Source organism: Rutilus rutilus, assembly GCF_951802725.1.
Source record: "Rutilus rutilus genome assembly, chromosome: 8".
Classification (NCBI taxonomy): Eukaryota; Metazoa; Chordata; class Actinopteri; order Cypriniformes; family Leuciscidae; genus Rutilus; species Rutilus rutilus.
The window spans coordinates 22,015,714-22,032,678 of record NC_140222.1 but is presented as its reverse complement, the minus strand read 5'-3'; the positions used below and the strand labels follow the sequence as shown (position 1 = coordinate 22,032,678).

Sequence of the window (16,965 nt, the reverse complement as noted above, 5' to 3'; positions counted from 1 at the left end):
AGTACAGATTCAATGACCTTTTGAAGCTGTATTTTCTCATCAACTCACCATATATGCCTTCACTAGTTTTTCAGGGTCTTCTTTCAAGTAGGTGCACAGAGACTTGATGACACAGGCTCTTCGGGTATGCAGTGTCATCCTGTGGGGTGGGGACAAGATTAACTCAAACTTAAATTTAAATATACACAAACATAATGATTGCCGCTTACAAAACAATGGTATAGTTTATAATGCTTAAGTAACTTGTACCTACAACTCTCCTTTGCAACACACTGCCACATACATGTCCCTGAAAGAGAAAGAAAAGGAAAGTTCAGTAATCAAGGATAGTTAGTTGTACATTACTGTATGTGAGTGTTAAGAAAAACTACTTACCATGTAAAAAAGGTGAGGTTCACACCAGATGAGCAAGGGGCCAGCCGCCAGCTTTATATTGTGATGCATTTCTTTTTTGTATGAAGAAAAGGAACATTTTCACTGTGAAAAAAAAAAACTGTCTAAAAGTTAATCTGCAAAACTGCAACTTATTTACCCTAATGTGTATGCTAAGGCCAGAAAACAGAAAAACACAAGCAGTATTCTCCTAATTTCAAAGACTGACTTTAAAAATTGGGCCAAAGAAAATACCACTACTGGCTGTTGTTACTAAATATCAAGTGTTTTACTTATATTAATAACCATATTCCCTGAATAAAACCATGCAAACCTATTCCATCATGACTTTAATTATAAACTATTCCTTTTGTTAGGACATTTCAAATGTATGGTCGACTGCATCATAGATTGTACTTGACAATTTTTGCATACTGTATTCAATAAACTGGGTAGCATGTGGCATTTTGGAACTATGTTTGAAAAGACAGAAATGTCTAGTTACAGAACGTTTAAAGTAATATTTTTTCTGATATACACATGAAGGGCCAGGCCAATATTAGTTAATTTAGATAATAACAACAACAGTCCCTCCGTTGGCACACTCTCAGCAAAATCTCAAAAGAGAAATAAATAAAGCTCTAAACGTTAACATGAAAGGAGAGATGAGAAGTGCACATTGATCATTCAACATTAACTTCTGTTGTTTCTGATGTAACCGATAGATTACGTAAATATACCCCGGGTATGTCGTAAAAATGCCACATTAGGCATAAACCAGCTAACGTCACACTAACTTACAAACAGAAAAAAAAAACGAGTGCATGGTGTGTTCGACTCTGCATTCACTTTATCTCCTGTTTTACCCTCCCATGGTTGAGGTAGAGTTCAGGTTTAACGTGGGTTATGTAGTAAATAGTTAGGCGCGTAGCTAACATTGAATTGTGACAGAAATGCACCAAATTGTAGCGCATATATTAACGTTAAGGTGAAACTCGTATCGACGAAGACACATGATTGAACCCAACATAGCCTATGCTTCAAGTATGGGAAAATAAACCTGCAGAAACATCGCCACAGTGTCTAATAATTTATTTTTAATCTATAATCCCACAGTATTAATTACAAACAGGTACATATCAAGTACTTACCATCACTATCAAGGATGCAGAACAATTAGACCGCTCACAAAACTCCACTTATAGCCGTCTCTGGACTCGCGTGTGCCCAAACTTCCCGCCGTAGTGCTGAGCATGCGCAGTGACTCACCAGAGAGAATTGTTGATATGAAGCGCTTCAGTCTCGTTGAATCAACAAGTGCTGATCTAATTCATTTAATTATTTCTTAATTTAGTTACAAGTAACAAGAATGAATCATTTAACAGAAGTAAACTCGTTATATTCTTATTAATCAGACATATTTGTATCATGCAAATCAAGCAAGTGGCTAGTTGACTTTAAAAAAAAAACAACGCACCGTTTTTGTGTCGGTCCCTTTAAATGCAAATGAGCTGCTGCTCCCGGCGCAGAGGGCGGAGCTACAACAGCTTGCACTCACACAGACATGCACTGAAAAATTCAAGAACTTTTAGCTTTTGATGTGTTTGGGCCACACACACCTCTGCATTTTGCTCGAGGAGGCGGCGTCCCCTGCAGCTCCTCCTATCGTGGCCACGGAGGCATTTTCTAAACTTTCTGAAGGCCTTGCTATGGCCATACATGCTGCTTATGAACTCTGTGAACTCTTTTTGCACCACTGCGTAAGCTGTTAGAAGCTCCGCTTGCAAAAAACAGTCTGTGTTCTGAGATGCGTGCTTTTATGACTGCATGTGCATTGGCTGGTCCATCCTAAAAACAAAATTTATGAGACCATTATTTTCAGATTTAGGGCGGGGAGGCAATTCAGTTGCCAAAGCTTTCGGATGCAGGGAGCCCATGACAGTTGAGCTAAAAAAAGAAATTGTAAAAACCCATTTGAATTTTGCAGTTGGTGGTCAGTTTGTGTGTAAATGTAAGTTCTTGATCAACTTTTTCCACAGCTTTCAGACACCTGATAGTGTACTATATTAGTAGGCTACAGTTTGTTGTTTGCTTTTAGGATCGGAGGGAGTTTTTTTTTTTTTTTATTATGGAACTAGCATTACATAAAAAGAGGCACCAAAGTATGTAACTCCAGTAAAATAAAAAAAAGAAGAAAAAAACATTCACAAGTTGTTAAATATCATAACATTTTACAATAGATGTAGGATAGCCTACCTTTACATTTTTCACAGCCTCAGTCTATAAGTTACTTCATAAACAGAGCAAGTTCGTTTACAGAAAGCCTTATAGAAAGGAGGCATAATAATGTCATTCGGAATAATAAAGTTTACAAAACTGACGGTGTACTTTTATATTCAGGCACGTAACGGATTTTTTCCACGTAATCTGAAGATGCGTTGACGCTTGACGTCAGACTTAACCCCTACAGCTTCAGTTGATCTTTAGAAAATATAAAATAAACCACATGGCTCACTGAAATGATGCAAGTTCATTTTTATACTTGTTGTTTTCTTACTGTTGACATTTGCAATAGATATTGCATTAAGGGACTTAAGATATTAATTTATTTGCCGTAAATTACTACCCGCGCTCTGGATACTAACGTATTTGAGTTCTTACCAAGCTTTCCTGCGTCACCTAGAAGGACTCTTCATTTGTCGCTCGGTTCCGTCTTGTATGTAAAACTCGCGCGACTTCCGCTTTGAGTGTTAAATATGGCCACGTCCAGACTAGAGATCAATTTCATCAGGTTATTATCGCGCTGTGAATCTCTGGCTTCAGAGAAAAGAGGCGAGACAGAATGGAGACTAGAGAAGGTAATTCTTAACAACATTACATTTACGTTTAATTATCTGCGTTTGAAGTAAATGTTTTTGTTTTACACTAGAGAATTTTCTGCATGAAAACAGCAAAGCAATAATACCAACCTCATTTATATATGAATTACGTGTCATAAACAGTACAAGCATTCGTATTAATGGAACATACGCTAGAAATAGTTCATTTCTTATTATCTCAATGCAATATTTACAGCATTTTTAGAAGAAAAATCATATTTAACAGTGTATTTTTTATTTTTTTTTGTCTTTTCAAGTATGTTGGTGCTCTGGAGGAGATGCTTGTAGCCCTTAAAAAGAGTTCAAGGTATATTTATATAACATTACAGGCAATAATGTGTCACCATTTCAACATTTATTGTGTGAAAATGTTTATGTCAATGTGTACATGAGGTGATGTTGAGATAAAAAAATAGACAGCTAGTAGTTGTTCTCCTATATTTGTGAAACATCTCAGACTGTGATATATAAAGTACTACAAACATAAATATGACTCATATTTATTTCTGATTCTCCCAGCAAACCAACACCGGAAATACTGACGGACTACAACCGCAAGGTGGACTTCCTGAAGGGTCTCTTAGAGGCAGACAAACTGGTCAGTCATTATATTATTTGTTCACTGCGTGATCAATGACAATAGGCAGAAAATGCATCATGCTAATCATCATAGTACAGTAAAGAAATGTTTTGTTTGCTTTTAGCCATCTCCAGCAGAGAAGTCTTTAGCGAATCAGTTTCTGGCTCCTGGACGGACGCCTACGATATCCAGCGAGAGAACGCCGGCCAGTAAGACGGTGCACATACAGAGTAAAGCGAGATGTGCTGAAGAAATGAGGAAGGAACTAATGAGCACCGTATGACTCTTACCTCTTTACACTACAAATGTACTTTTTATATATTCATGGAGTTTTTTTTTTTTGGTTATATGATATTAAACAATTTGTAACAATACATTTTTCTTTCATAAAGCCAAAAACTACCAAAACATCCTTCAAACAAGAACTTTACAACAAAAAAAAAAAGTCTATTTCTAAATTATATCATAGTTATGCTAGTGCTGTCAAATTGATTAATCGTAATTAATCACATCTAACATTTGTAAATATGTATGTGTGTGTGTGTGTGTATATATATATATAAATGTCTGTATGTATGTATATATATATATATATATATATATATATATGTGTGTGTGTGTGTGTGTATACATAAAAAAAAATATATATATATATAAAAAAAATATATATATAATATATAATAAATATACACACATTTACAAACTTTTATGTTAGATATGATTAATTCCGATTAATCAATCTGACGGCACTTGCATAAAACAGGCAACAATATTGTCAAAAAACAAGTCTTAACTGTTAATTTAGTATAAAATGAATTACCATTATGATTAACTTTTATTTTATTTTTATTTATTTTAGTACCTTAAGTTAAACTAATTGTTCTATATTCTCTTTCATTTAATGTTTATTTTATAAGTAGTAATGATTTTTAAAATAGTTTGTTAACAGTAATAACCCTTGTCTTCACAATATTATATCCTAGGAATTTACTTGAGACAAAAATACTGAATAAGAAAATAAACGTTTTCTTTTGCACTTTTTTACAGTGTAAAAATGTATATTTTTACTGACTCTTCTCTTTCCTCTTCTTAGCAGGGTGTGTCAAATTCCGGTAAGCTGTGTTTTGTATTTTAATTTAAATGTTAAATTTGAAGAAAGTAAATTACAGATATTGATTATGCATTTTTCTTTGTTCTTCATGGTTAGGTTCACTGGAGACGGATCTCAGGCACAGAAAGTAGGTTATGCTGTCATTGATCTTCTATTGAACGCGTGGATGTCGTCGGTATCTACGGCATTGGGTTAATTTCTCCTCATTTCTCAGGAGTTTTCCTGTAGACGAGCGACAGTCGGCGACAGAGCTGGACGCTATCCTACAGCATCATAACAGTCTCCAGGAGAAACTGGCCGATGACATGCTGAACCTCGCTCGCAACCTGAAGAACAACTCGCTCGCGGCTCAGAACATCATAAAGCAGGACAACCAGGTCTCACGGTTTTCTTATCTCCCTTAAATTAAGTATTACCAGCTCAAAAGAATGGAAGAAAAAAGCATGATTCAATAATAGAAGTATATTATTGGTGGTAGTACAATATATATATTTTTTTGTTTGTGTCAATTTATGTATAGAAAAATAAGTGTATGTATTTATATATATATATAGAGAGAGAGAGAGACAGAGAGAGAGAGAGAGAGAGACACAGAGACAGAGAGAGAGACAGAGAGAAAAGTGTCTCCATATCTCCAGATTCATGTTTTTCAATTCCGGATTATTTTTTTTATTTTTTTAATCAACATATTCAAGCTTATTATTTTTTATATGCCATTCATTGTTTTAAAGAAAGTCACCATAATAAAGGCCATGTATAAAATGTAAAGCAGCAGCTTCAAGAGGTCTTTCGTGGAATATTTGTTGTGTGACCACTAGAGGGCAGCAGCATATTAGTGTAGTTTTACACTCACTATTGAGGATTTTAAAGGGATAGTTCACCCAAAAATGTAAATTCTGTAATTTATTCACCCTCAAGTTGTTCCAAACCTGTAAGAGTTTCTTTCTCCTGTTGAACACAAAAGAAGATATTTTGAAGAATGTTGGTAGCCATTGACTTCTATAGTAGAAAAAAAAAAAAACTTGGAATTGTGTCCATCAACTGTCTGGTTACCAACATTCTTCAAAATATCTTCTTTTGTGTTCAACAAAATAAAATAAAAACTCATACAGGTTTGGAATAACTTGAGGGTGAGTAAATGTGACAGAATTTTCCCTTCTGGGTGAACTAACCCTTGCCATTCTTAAAATAGCCTAAAAGTTGAATCTCCTATAGCAGGGATAGGCAACTACAGTCCTGGAGGGCCACTGTCCTGCAGAGTTTAGCTTCAGCCCTGATTAAAAACTCATCTGCCTGTATCTATCTAGTAATCCTGAAAACGTTGATTGCCTTGTTCAGGTGTGTTTAATTAGGGTTGGAGCTAAACTCTGCAGGACAGTGGCCCTCCAGGACCGGAGTTGCCTATACCTGTCCTATAGCATTGAACATACTGTAAAATGTTCTCCTCCTCCTCCTCCTCCTCCTTTTTAGACCCTCACTCAATCCATGCGTCAGGCCGACATGAACTTCGAGAAGCTGAAGACCGAGTCGGATCGCCTGGAACAGCACGCCAAGAAATCCGTCAACTGGTTCCTGTGGCTGATGCTGATCTTGGTCTCCTTCACGTTTATCAGCATGATCCTGTTCATAAGACTGTTCCCGAGACTCAGATGATGTTCGTCATCATTCGATGTGCTAGATTTAATTTATCAATAACAGCAGGTTTACGTGTAGACACTAGCCAATGGTCGTAGAGTTGACTGAAAGCCTCAATCTCTCGATGTCATTCCCGTGAAAATCTACATTACCTGCATGCATGTCATGAAGAATTCGAGTTGAATCCCTGTGACGCAGCTAATTCTAGATTACCATCAAAAACATGTAATCTGACGATAAAGCTCTTATACTAATTTTGAGACACGCATTTTAGCTGCTTACAAAGTTTTCCCTGAATTGTTGCCATTCCCAACATAAAGGTTCTGTTTAATATACAGATATGGTCAAATATGATCACGTTTTGAACGCTAAATACGAACCGAGCTGTTTTAAGGTCCAGTCGACTTGTCCAGGCTTGCCGTGTCAATCAGGAAGTGTTCTGGCAAGCATGCAGGAAGTATTTTTGCTAGTCGGAAGCACAGATGGATACTGTCTTCTCCACCCAGAGTGTACATGCTCCATATTTAGCTGCTAAAGATCTATTTGTGCTTGTTCCCTATATAGCACACGGAGTGTTAAGTATTGCTCCGATAGACGTGTTTGTTCAACTGTGCAGCTCTTTTAATGGATCTATTAATGTTCATCTGAAACGGACGGTTATTGATTTGTTTTTATGTCCTTGTGCTTTTGTTCGCTCCTTTAATTGATTCTTCATCTGTGAGGAAAAAACAGCATATTATTTTAATAAAACAATTTGCAGTCCTCCTATGCTTGGTGTCTAATTCTATGTTTTAATTTTTTTTTCACAAGTAGACCTACATTGTGGCTATAAGGTGCTGTCAGATCTACCGTTGTACGGCGAATTTTTGCCTGGTGAAATCAAGTCATTTCAATCGGAAACCCATGTGATCTGGAATTTCACCCGAGGGTGAAATGTTTTCCCACACATTAAGTCATGTCAAATTGTCGCATTGACCACCGATAGAAAACCGCTTTGCCTTTTGGAAGTTTATATTTCTCATAATTAATTATTTTTAGGCCTAAATACACTCACCTAAAGGATTATTAGGAACACCATACTAATACTGTGTTTGACCCCCTTTCGCCTTCAGAACTGCCTTAATTCTACGTGGCATTGATTCAACAAGGTGCTGAAAGCATTCTTTAGAAATGTTGGCCCATATTGATAGGATAGCATCTTGCAGTTGATGGAGATTTGTGGGATGCACATCCAGGGCACGAAGCTCCCGTTCCACCACATCCCAAAGATGCTCTATTGGGTTGAGATCTGGTGACTGTGGGGGCCATTTTAGTACAGTGAACTCATTGTCATGTTCAAGAAACCAATTTGAAATGATTCGAGCTTTGTGACATGGTGCATTATCCTGCTGGAAGTAGCCATCAGAGGATGGGTACATGGTGGTCATAAAGGGATGGACATGGTCAGAAACAATGCTCAGGTAGGCTGTGGCATTTAAACGATGCCCAATTGGCACTAAGAAAACATCCCCCACACCATTACACCACCACCACCAGCCTGCACAGTGGTAACAAGGCATGATGGATCCATGTTCTCATTCTGTTTACGCCAGTGGTTCTCAATTCCAGTCCTCGGGACCTGCTGCTCTGCACATTTTGTATGTCTCCCTTATTTGAACACACCTGAATCAGATCATCAGCTCATTAGGAGAGACTCCATGAACTGAACGGAGTGTGTCAGATAAGAGAGACATACAAAATGTGCAGAGCAAGGGGTCCCGAGGACTGGAATTGAGAACCACTGGTTTACGCCAAATTCTGACTCTACCATCTGAATGTCTCAACAGAAATCGAGACTCATCAGACCAGGCAACATTTTTCCAGTCTTCAACTGTCCAATTTTGGTGAGCTCGTGCAAATTGTAGCCTCTTTTTCCTATTTGTAGTGGAGATGAGTGGTACCCGGTGGGGTCTTCTGCTGTTGTAGCCCATCCGCCTCAAGGTTGTGCGTGTTGTGGCTTCACAAATGCTTTGCTGCATACCTCGGTTGTAACGAGTGGTTATTTCAGTCAAAGTTGCTCTTCTATCAGCTTGACTCAGTCGGCCCATTCTCCTCTGACCTCTAGCATCAACAAGGCATTTTCGCCCACAGGACTGCCGCATACTGGATGTTTTTCCCTTTTCACACCATTCTTTGTGAACCCTAGAAATGGTTGTGCGTGAAAATCCCAGTAACTGAGCAGATTGTGAAATACTCAGACCGGCCCGTCTGGCACCAACAACCATGTCACGCTCAAAATTGCTTAAATCACCTTTCTTTCCCATTCTGACATTCAGTTTGGAGTTCAGGAGATTGTCTTGACCAGGACCACACCCCTAAATGCATTGAAGCAACTGCCATGTGATTGGTTGATTAGATAATTGCATTAATGAGAAAGTGAACAGGTGTTCCTAATAATCCTTTAGGTGAGTGTATGTGTCACATTTTACATTTTTCCTTTTTTATACATTAAAGGTAGGGTAGGCTATTTTCGGAGAGGCTAGCAATAGCGAGCTAGCTTTGAAAGCATAAGATCCCGTCCTCCCTTCAGAGCGTCTCCAAAGACACGTCTCCTTCAAAACACATGAACGCGCACAGTGGGGAGCAAACAAAAGCGTCTCCAGAGACGGCGTTAAACCTCCTCATGTCTCAAAGCACATAACATTAATAATGAACATAAACAACTTAGAGCTGTACCACCTGACTGTTGCTTGTTTTGGTTCAGGAGGAACTATAAAAGGTGACTGCTGTTTCGTTTGCGGTGCTCAGTGACTGACATCTGTCTAACTCTTCATTACATGAGACGTGCTGATGACGTGTGACGTCTGCGCGGAGGTATGGAAATGCATTGACAGGCGGGTAGGGCCATAAAATGTTCGTCCAATCATTGCATTCGGTCCGATTGCAATGATTGGACGAACATTTTATGGTCCTACGCCTTCCACAGACATTATGTATACGAGACCAGTTAAACTTATTGATTGCTATTAGGATGTGAAAGGATTTTCAACTAGCATAACAACAAATGTTTCTGGAAGAAATCGCCTACCCTGCCTTTAACTTTGTTGAATTGCATTGTGGCAACATGTCTTAGCTAATGAATGACCTGTAGGCCTATCTTTTCCCCCCTGAACACTGATGGGAGAAATTGCTTTTTTGTAGTCAAAACTGTAAGATTTGTGACACAGACAGCTGGTGTTCAATAAACCTAACCTGAGAAGAATTCACTTGAGTAAAAAAAGTGTGACAATTTGCCTCAGTCATAACAACTTTTCTTTTGCTAGCCTATATAGGAACAACACATCTGCATTTCATCAGGTAGTATTACGTCTTTTAAAAACTATTTTATGTTCGGAAAAAACGCTGATGTACACGGAAATTTATGTACTTTGGAATAATGTTCTTCGTGACCCCTGTCGTTGTTAGCTTAGCAGTCCCCTAATGCATCATAAATCATTGTTACTTTGACACAAGACTCCTGTGGACCCAAAGGCCTAATTTTTCCAAAACCAGGTTGATCTACCTTTGAAGTAAAGCGAGCAGATAAAGTAGCTGTGAGCTTTAATTTCGCGGTTCCTGACAGGGAAAAGCTCTGATCCAGGCCGCGGGTTAGCTGAGGCGAAGGGATTGAAGCGACACCTCCGCCGGGCTGCGGGCCTCCGCTCAACCCCCTGGGAACCCAGCAGGTGCTGCAGAGTTCCTGGAAACCGCTCAAATTCACTGAGATTAAGACACAATAACCCGCCTTCTCAGTAGATCTTTAACCGTAACATGGAACAGCTTTTACTTGATTAATACTAGAAAAAAACCTGATTAAATCGTGTCATTTTTGGTCACGATTGTAAAAACGCGCTTGGCGCTGCCAAAGCCGATGTTTTTATCCAGCATGTGGTATACTCCCAAGGTCGATTCTGACGTCAAATGTTTTGTGCAACGTTAACAATTGAAACATCAAGGTCAAACTTGTCCCACGAAAGGTTACGGACTGGTTTGCGTGCATATTTCACAACTTTCCATGATTTTTGGATTGTTTATGAGTCATTCACTGAGGCAAGACGTTTTCATGTCGGGTTTATGTTAAGTTTTGAAGTCGGTGAATAAGCAAAGACAGTTCTGTGGTGTGCGGGGGGCGGAGGGCTTGTTTAAAACAAAGTTGTTGCAACATGTCCCAGCAGGAAGTGCAGTGTGGGAACGCTCTTCTGCTTTGATCCTCGCAGAAGGAGTCGCTATAATTACGCCGTTGGTCCTCCAGGATGGGTGGTATGGGGGATCTGCCCTCCTGTAAACACTAATGGTGAGCAACACAGAGGAAGTTGTTCAGGAAGCTGTTTGGTTACCTGGTTTCTCGTTCTTTCCTCCTTGGTGTTGTGGTAAATAACCTCTTCTGTTCTGAAACTGTACTGGCCAAGTCACTCATCTTATCCAGTTGTATCTTGCAGCTATTCTGTTTATGGTTATGTGTCATTTTAGATACACTCACCACCGGCCACTTTAAATAAACTTCATGCATAATTGGAAAAATTAAGTTGTGTTTACTTAATAATTTTAAGGCAATGGGTTTCCTCACTTTTTTTAAGTTTAGTCAACTGATCACTTTTTACTATGTAGGTACACCTTACTAGTTGCCTTACGAACTGCCTTAATTCTTCATGACATCAAGTCAATAAGGAGCTAGAAACATTCCTCAGAGATTTTGGTCTATATTAACATGATAGCAACAATAGCATTTGTCGGCTCATAGATAGATAGATAGATTCACTTGATAACTTGCTCTTTTACATGTACAAGTCAACGTACACATATTTTGATGTGGCAAGAGTTCAAATTTACTGTAGGAGTGTCTTAACAAATGTTAGTGGACATCAGATCTATTCATTATTCTAATAATGTCAATATCCCACTGACAGAAATCTTGTGTTATTGACAAAGGGGTGTATGAAACAGCAAATCAATATTTGCTCTATCAATGTTTGTTAATTTGCTTGTGTGTTTCTTTTAGTTAAGTTATGGCTTTTAAAAGTCCATATGCAAACAAAACCGGTGTGGCCGGGTGCATCAATAGCATATTTTCCTTTTTATTTGTACTTATCTATACATATTTCTGTCTCACAATTATTTATTTAAACGTATTAAAATTTTCCTGCAACTTAAACTTTGAATTTAGTGTTTTATGTTAAATATTCAGAATTCAGTCTACTTATACATTTTTCAAATTATCACGCATAATATTATACGTAACAAAGTGAATCTCTTGACAATATTTTGAGGTTCACAGCATCAAAAGCATAATTAGCATAATGATCTATAAATGCTTTAAAATTGGAATAATAAATTGTAGGTTTTCTGCATCATGAATGAGGATTATTTTTTACATTATGCAAATACAAATGTGATTTTTAATAGTATGGTAATGAGAAGTTCTCATTGGCTGTGAGAACAGAAAATGACAGCAAAGCACAGGAAATGACATGCACGCATCATCTGACAGGTGTGTGTGTGTGTCTGGTTGATGTAGGGTGACGGAAATAATCTGATCACAGAAATCATTTTGGATTACTGGTGTTAGAACAGTCAGTATATGAGCTCTTGTATAACAGATAGATTAATCACAGCTTTAAAGCAAACAAGATGTTCTGTTCCTGAGTGCTTTCACAGATTAAACTGTCCAATTAAATTACATTTATGTTTTAGGCAGACGCCTTCATGTCACAGGGACTTCAGTGGCAAATCATCGCCTTCAATGTTAATACGTTAACAGACATCATTTCTGTTCAAACAAGTCACATTTCAGTCTCCCAGAGACTTTAGGTTATTATAAAACTAAACACATAAAAAATAAATAAACTTATTTTATTTAATCTAGTTGCCAAAGAAACGTTTATAATTTTCATTTAATTTGATAAATAAATAATTTAAATAATTAAACTAAAATACTAAAATAATTCAAACTAAAACCAAAATATAAATGAATAAAAACTATATAGACATTAAAAAATTAAAAAAGTAAACTAAAACTTTAATTAAAATTAAAATGGAAATTATAAAATAATAATAATTCTAAATAGTAAAAACTATGATAGTAAATCAGTGATACTAAAGTAACACATGAGCGATGAAAGCCAGTGTAGAAGACATCACAAAAATATGTATTATATTATATTATATTATATTATATTATATTATATTATATTATATTATATTATATTATATTATATTATATTATATTATATTTATATTATATTTATATTATATTATATTCATTAATATGTTAATTATATAAATATAATTATATGATATTATAAATGATATTTTATATATATTTTATTTATTTACAAACTTTTATGTTAGATGATTCATCAGTTTGAGAGCAATAATTCTATTCTATTATATTCTATTAATTATATTATTTTATATAATATATATATATATATATATATATATATATATATTATATTACATTCATTATATTATATGATATTATAAATAATATTTCTATATATTTTATTTATTTACAAACTTTTGTTAGATGATTCATCAGTTTGAGAGCAATAATTCTATTCTATTATATTCTATTAATTATATTATTTTATATTATTTTATAATATATATATATATATATATATATATATATATATATATATATATTACATTCATTATATTATATGATATTATAAATTATTTCTAGATATTTTATTTATTTACAAACTTTTATGTTAGATAATTAATCAATTTGAGAGCAATAATTATATTATATTATATTATATTATATTATATTATATTATATTATATTATATTATATTATATTATATTATATTATATTATATTATATTATATAACCCCTGGCCTATTTTTTGTTTAATTTTTAAAATATTATTTGTCAAATAACATTTAATACATACATGTTGATTGATAAATCAAATAATAATAGAAAATAATATAGAATATAAAATAAAATACATACAAACTATATTTTAATTAATTTCATTTCATTTATATAATAAAAATAATTTTTTATATAATTAAAAAAAAAAATTAATCAATTTTTACGTGTAAAATACTTCATGGATTCAGATTTCAAGCACCACAATTCTCAGTCTTAAGCTTTATATACATGGAAAAGCGCCAATCTATTTAATTCATGACTCTTGCTTACTCTTTATGTGGGTGTGTATTAACAGACTCCATTCCAGCAGTCACGATCCGTTACGCTCCGCTCCGTGTTTTGGGCCTCGCCGCTGCTCTACCCCAGCTGACTGGCAGTACTTGTTTACTGGTGGAGGTACACAGGGAGAGACGAGAGGGGGAAAACCATACCGCCGACAACACGAGAGAAGTTTTTACCCACTTTCAGCCCATTCCCACGCCAATGAGTTCATCTAAACCGCACGCTGGGGTCTTGTGGACGGAATTGAGTGATTTTGTGGGCAGTCTGGACACGCGTTGGACGCTGGTCTGTTTAAACGTGGAAGATTAAAACGCAACGCGGCCGTGACGCGCGTACGCTCACACACTTCGGGAGCATTGTGCTAGAAGCAAAGGCTTTAGGGGAATATAAAAAAATTGTTTTTGGATCTCAACGCTTCGAATATACACAAACGTGTGTGGATATTTAATTTTATCCACAGGTGGCTTATCTGACAGCGGAATAGCAAAAAAAGAAAGAAAAAAAAGGCTTTTTGGTTTATGCATGTGTATAAAGGGATGAGGAGATTTGAGACATTTCTCTAATAAGAACATTTGGCAATACACGAAACGACCTGTGGAATAACGCCTTTATTTTGCCTCTGCCCTCAGATACATTAAAATCTGTCAAATTATTGGAAATTTTGACGATTGGGAAACATCTGCAAGCTTTTCTGTGAACAGTGGATTTTTTTTTTTCTCTTTTTTTTCAAGGCAACCATACTATTTTACAGAAATTTGCAAACTAAAACAGGGATATGAAAAAGTTGCAATGTACTGAACCCTTAAGGGTACCTCATTCCTAGAAGTGTGGGATTGATTCCATGGAAGAAATGCATGGACGTTTTTCATGCTTGATCTACTGAAAGCAGACATGCATCCGAAAAATAGTTCAAAATGATTTTTGTTTATTTATTTTTCACTAGAGAGCAAGATCATGTTATTTAATGGTAATTTAACTCGTGCTGCGTAGGCAACAACTATTTAAATTGAACATTATTTTTAACTGAACACGGTGGACCCCTGGGTCCCCTTCTTGGGGGGTCTCATTTAAGTTGTCGCTGGGATTTAGACGTTATTAGCCTGGACGTAAGCTAATTAACGTTTTATTTTGTTTTGTTTTGTTGTTGTTGTTTTTTAACACGCCAGAGGTGGATTTAATTTTCCAAGAAAACTAAAACGTGTCGCGAGACATAATGCGGCTGGACACATCTGTGGTTGTTTTGGTCACTTTCGCCTACATCGTGTGCCTCTGCGGATCGCTACATGGAGAAAGTGAGTAATAACACGCTTTAATTCACAAAATGTAGATATGTTATTCCGCTATGTGTGTACTATTAGTTTACAACTGAGGGGACTTGTGGAATTCACTCATGTAGACTTCGGGCTGCTCCGACGTGTTGGCGAGGGATGTTGCACGTATTTGTTTGTTTTTAAATGACCTTTTGTGTTAAAAATGGCTTTTTATAAGCCATTTTATGAGTCATATATTTTTTAAAGGTACAATTTAGGTCATTTGTAGAATGAAATCTTATTGTTTTGGTTGTTAAACGTTTGTTTTCATACATGGTTCCCCCGCTTCCTCTCAAAATGGGTTGTTCCTTAGGCCTGGCGTTCTGTGCGTCAGCCCGAAGGCCAGATTAGCGCTCGTGACTGGACTCGGCGGGATTCGCGAGCGCGCGCACGCTTGGATTCCAAGTCACCGAGACAGACACGCACGTTCTTCACGTTCGATTTGGAAGCGTGTTGTAAACAAGTTGAGGCCTTAAGAAGATTCCCAGATCCCATAAGTGCAGGATTAGCCTACATTGGTTTTCTTTCTATCTATATTGCCAGAGATGTGTGCTCGTCTTCTGTGTGATATCAATTAATAATTCCCAGATGAGAAGTAAAAGAATGTTTGCGTGCACGATATTGTATTGGAAGATATTTTAAGCGTTGTGTGGGTGTAACGTAACTCTCAAACAAACGTGAAATCATAATTAACCGAACAGTGGTTTGTATATATTTGAATCAATATGTATTGAAATGATAATTATTTATTCATACTAGTTCTTGTTTATTGCATTGTCATTAACCAATCATGCTATGACCATTTATCGTACATTTATCAAGTCATACATTATATAATATAGTGCTAGTATATTAGCCATTGGCTACCACACACACACACACACACAAATGTTTCCAACATTGATAATAAATCAGCATTTTAGAATGATTTCTAAAGGATCATGTGACACTGAAGACTGCAGTAATGGCTGATGAAAAATCAGCTTTTCATCACTGAAATAATATTTTAAAGTATATTCAAATAGAAAATCATTATTTTAAATAGTAATATTTCACAAATAAATGCAGGCTTGACGAGCATAAGAGACTTCTTTCAAAAGCATTAAAAATGGTAATGTTTCCGAACTTTTGACCGGTACTGTATGTACAAATACATATAAAAGTTTACAATAAGGTGTTATCAGGTTTGTGCTAAATTGCATTTTTATAAACACAATATTTTTCATTCATGTGTTCAATGGAGAAGTTTCAGCACACGTTTAGTGAGATCCTGTATTGCTGTGAAATATATAGCTACTATATCTAAACGCCTTCAGCTTTTCCATTTCTGAACATCAATTTAAATTTAGGATAGGCACTTTTATGGGCACACTTAGAATCGTCGCCTGGTAATGTTTTTTTAGAGCTGCCGTCTCAAGAAAGTGCTTGACTGATGCCTGCAATAGTAACATGATGTTATAAATAATGGTCTGGAAATGATTGGATCTTCCCTATTATAGGTAACTGTTGCATCCCAGCGATCCATTTGAACCGTGGATTGGGAAAACATGAGGTGTTTGCAGGTGGCATTCATTTTCTATCAGAAACTTGATAAACCTTTATGCAATCTGTTTGTTTTTCAGGTAAAGTAACTTGGGAGAATTTGGAATTTTGGTCTATTTAAAACCATTTTCCATGTGGTTTCCATGTGGTTCCAAATCTGAGCCAATCTTTTAAACTAAACTGTTCAGGTATTGTTACTCTATTAGCAAACATCTACGGTTGATCTCTCGAATATTAAGATGTTAGAATACGTTGGAATAGTTTTAACATTACCGTTGGCCTCTAACTCCATGGACCTGTTTGAGATCTTCTGACACTCTGCAGTTTGCCTTGGTATGTCTCCCAGAATTCCA

General features: G+C 36.1%; 2 protein-coding genes across 3 annotated transcripts in view; both read left to right on the top strand.

Annotated features, from left to right (window-relative positions):
* Positions 1–1,321: 1,321 nt before the first annotated feature.
* On the top strand, positions 1,322–7,341 carry use1 (unconventional SNARE in the ER 1 homolog). Of its 2 annotated transcripts, none has more exons than XM_084415768.1 (8): positions 1,322–3,230; positions 3,509–3,558; positions 3,771–3,849; positions 3,956–4,108; positions 4,928–4,943; positions 5,039–5,069; positions 5,157–5,319; positions 6,413–7,341. In XM_084415768.1, the coding sequence occupies exons 1-8, from the start codon at positions 3,129–3,131 to the stop codon at positions 6,593–6,595; spliced, it is 777 nt and encodes a 258-aa protein (XP_084271894.1). In that variant the 5' UTR covers positions 1,322–3,128; the 3' UTR covers positions 6,596–7,341. The 2 variants fall into 2 exon arrangements, with proteins under 2 accessions (XP_084271894.1, XP_084271893.1); XM_084415767.1 differs by having other exon boundaries at positions 4,925–4,943.
* A 6,523-nt stretch (positions 7,342–13,864) lies between these two features.
* Positions 13,865–16,965, top strand: part of insrb (insulin receptor b) — a 70,890-nt gene continuing 67,789 nt past the window's right edge. Inside the window, exon 1 of the mRNA XM_084416849.1 lies at positions 13,865–15,052. Within this exon, the coding sequence (XP_084272975.1) occupies positions 14,974–15,052 (79 nt within the window). The 5' untranslated portion in view covers positions 13,865–14,973. The remainder of the gene's footprint in view (positions 15,053–16,965) is intronic.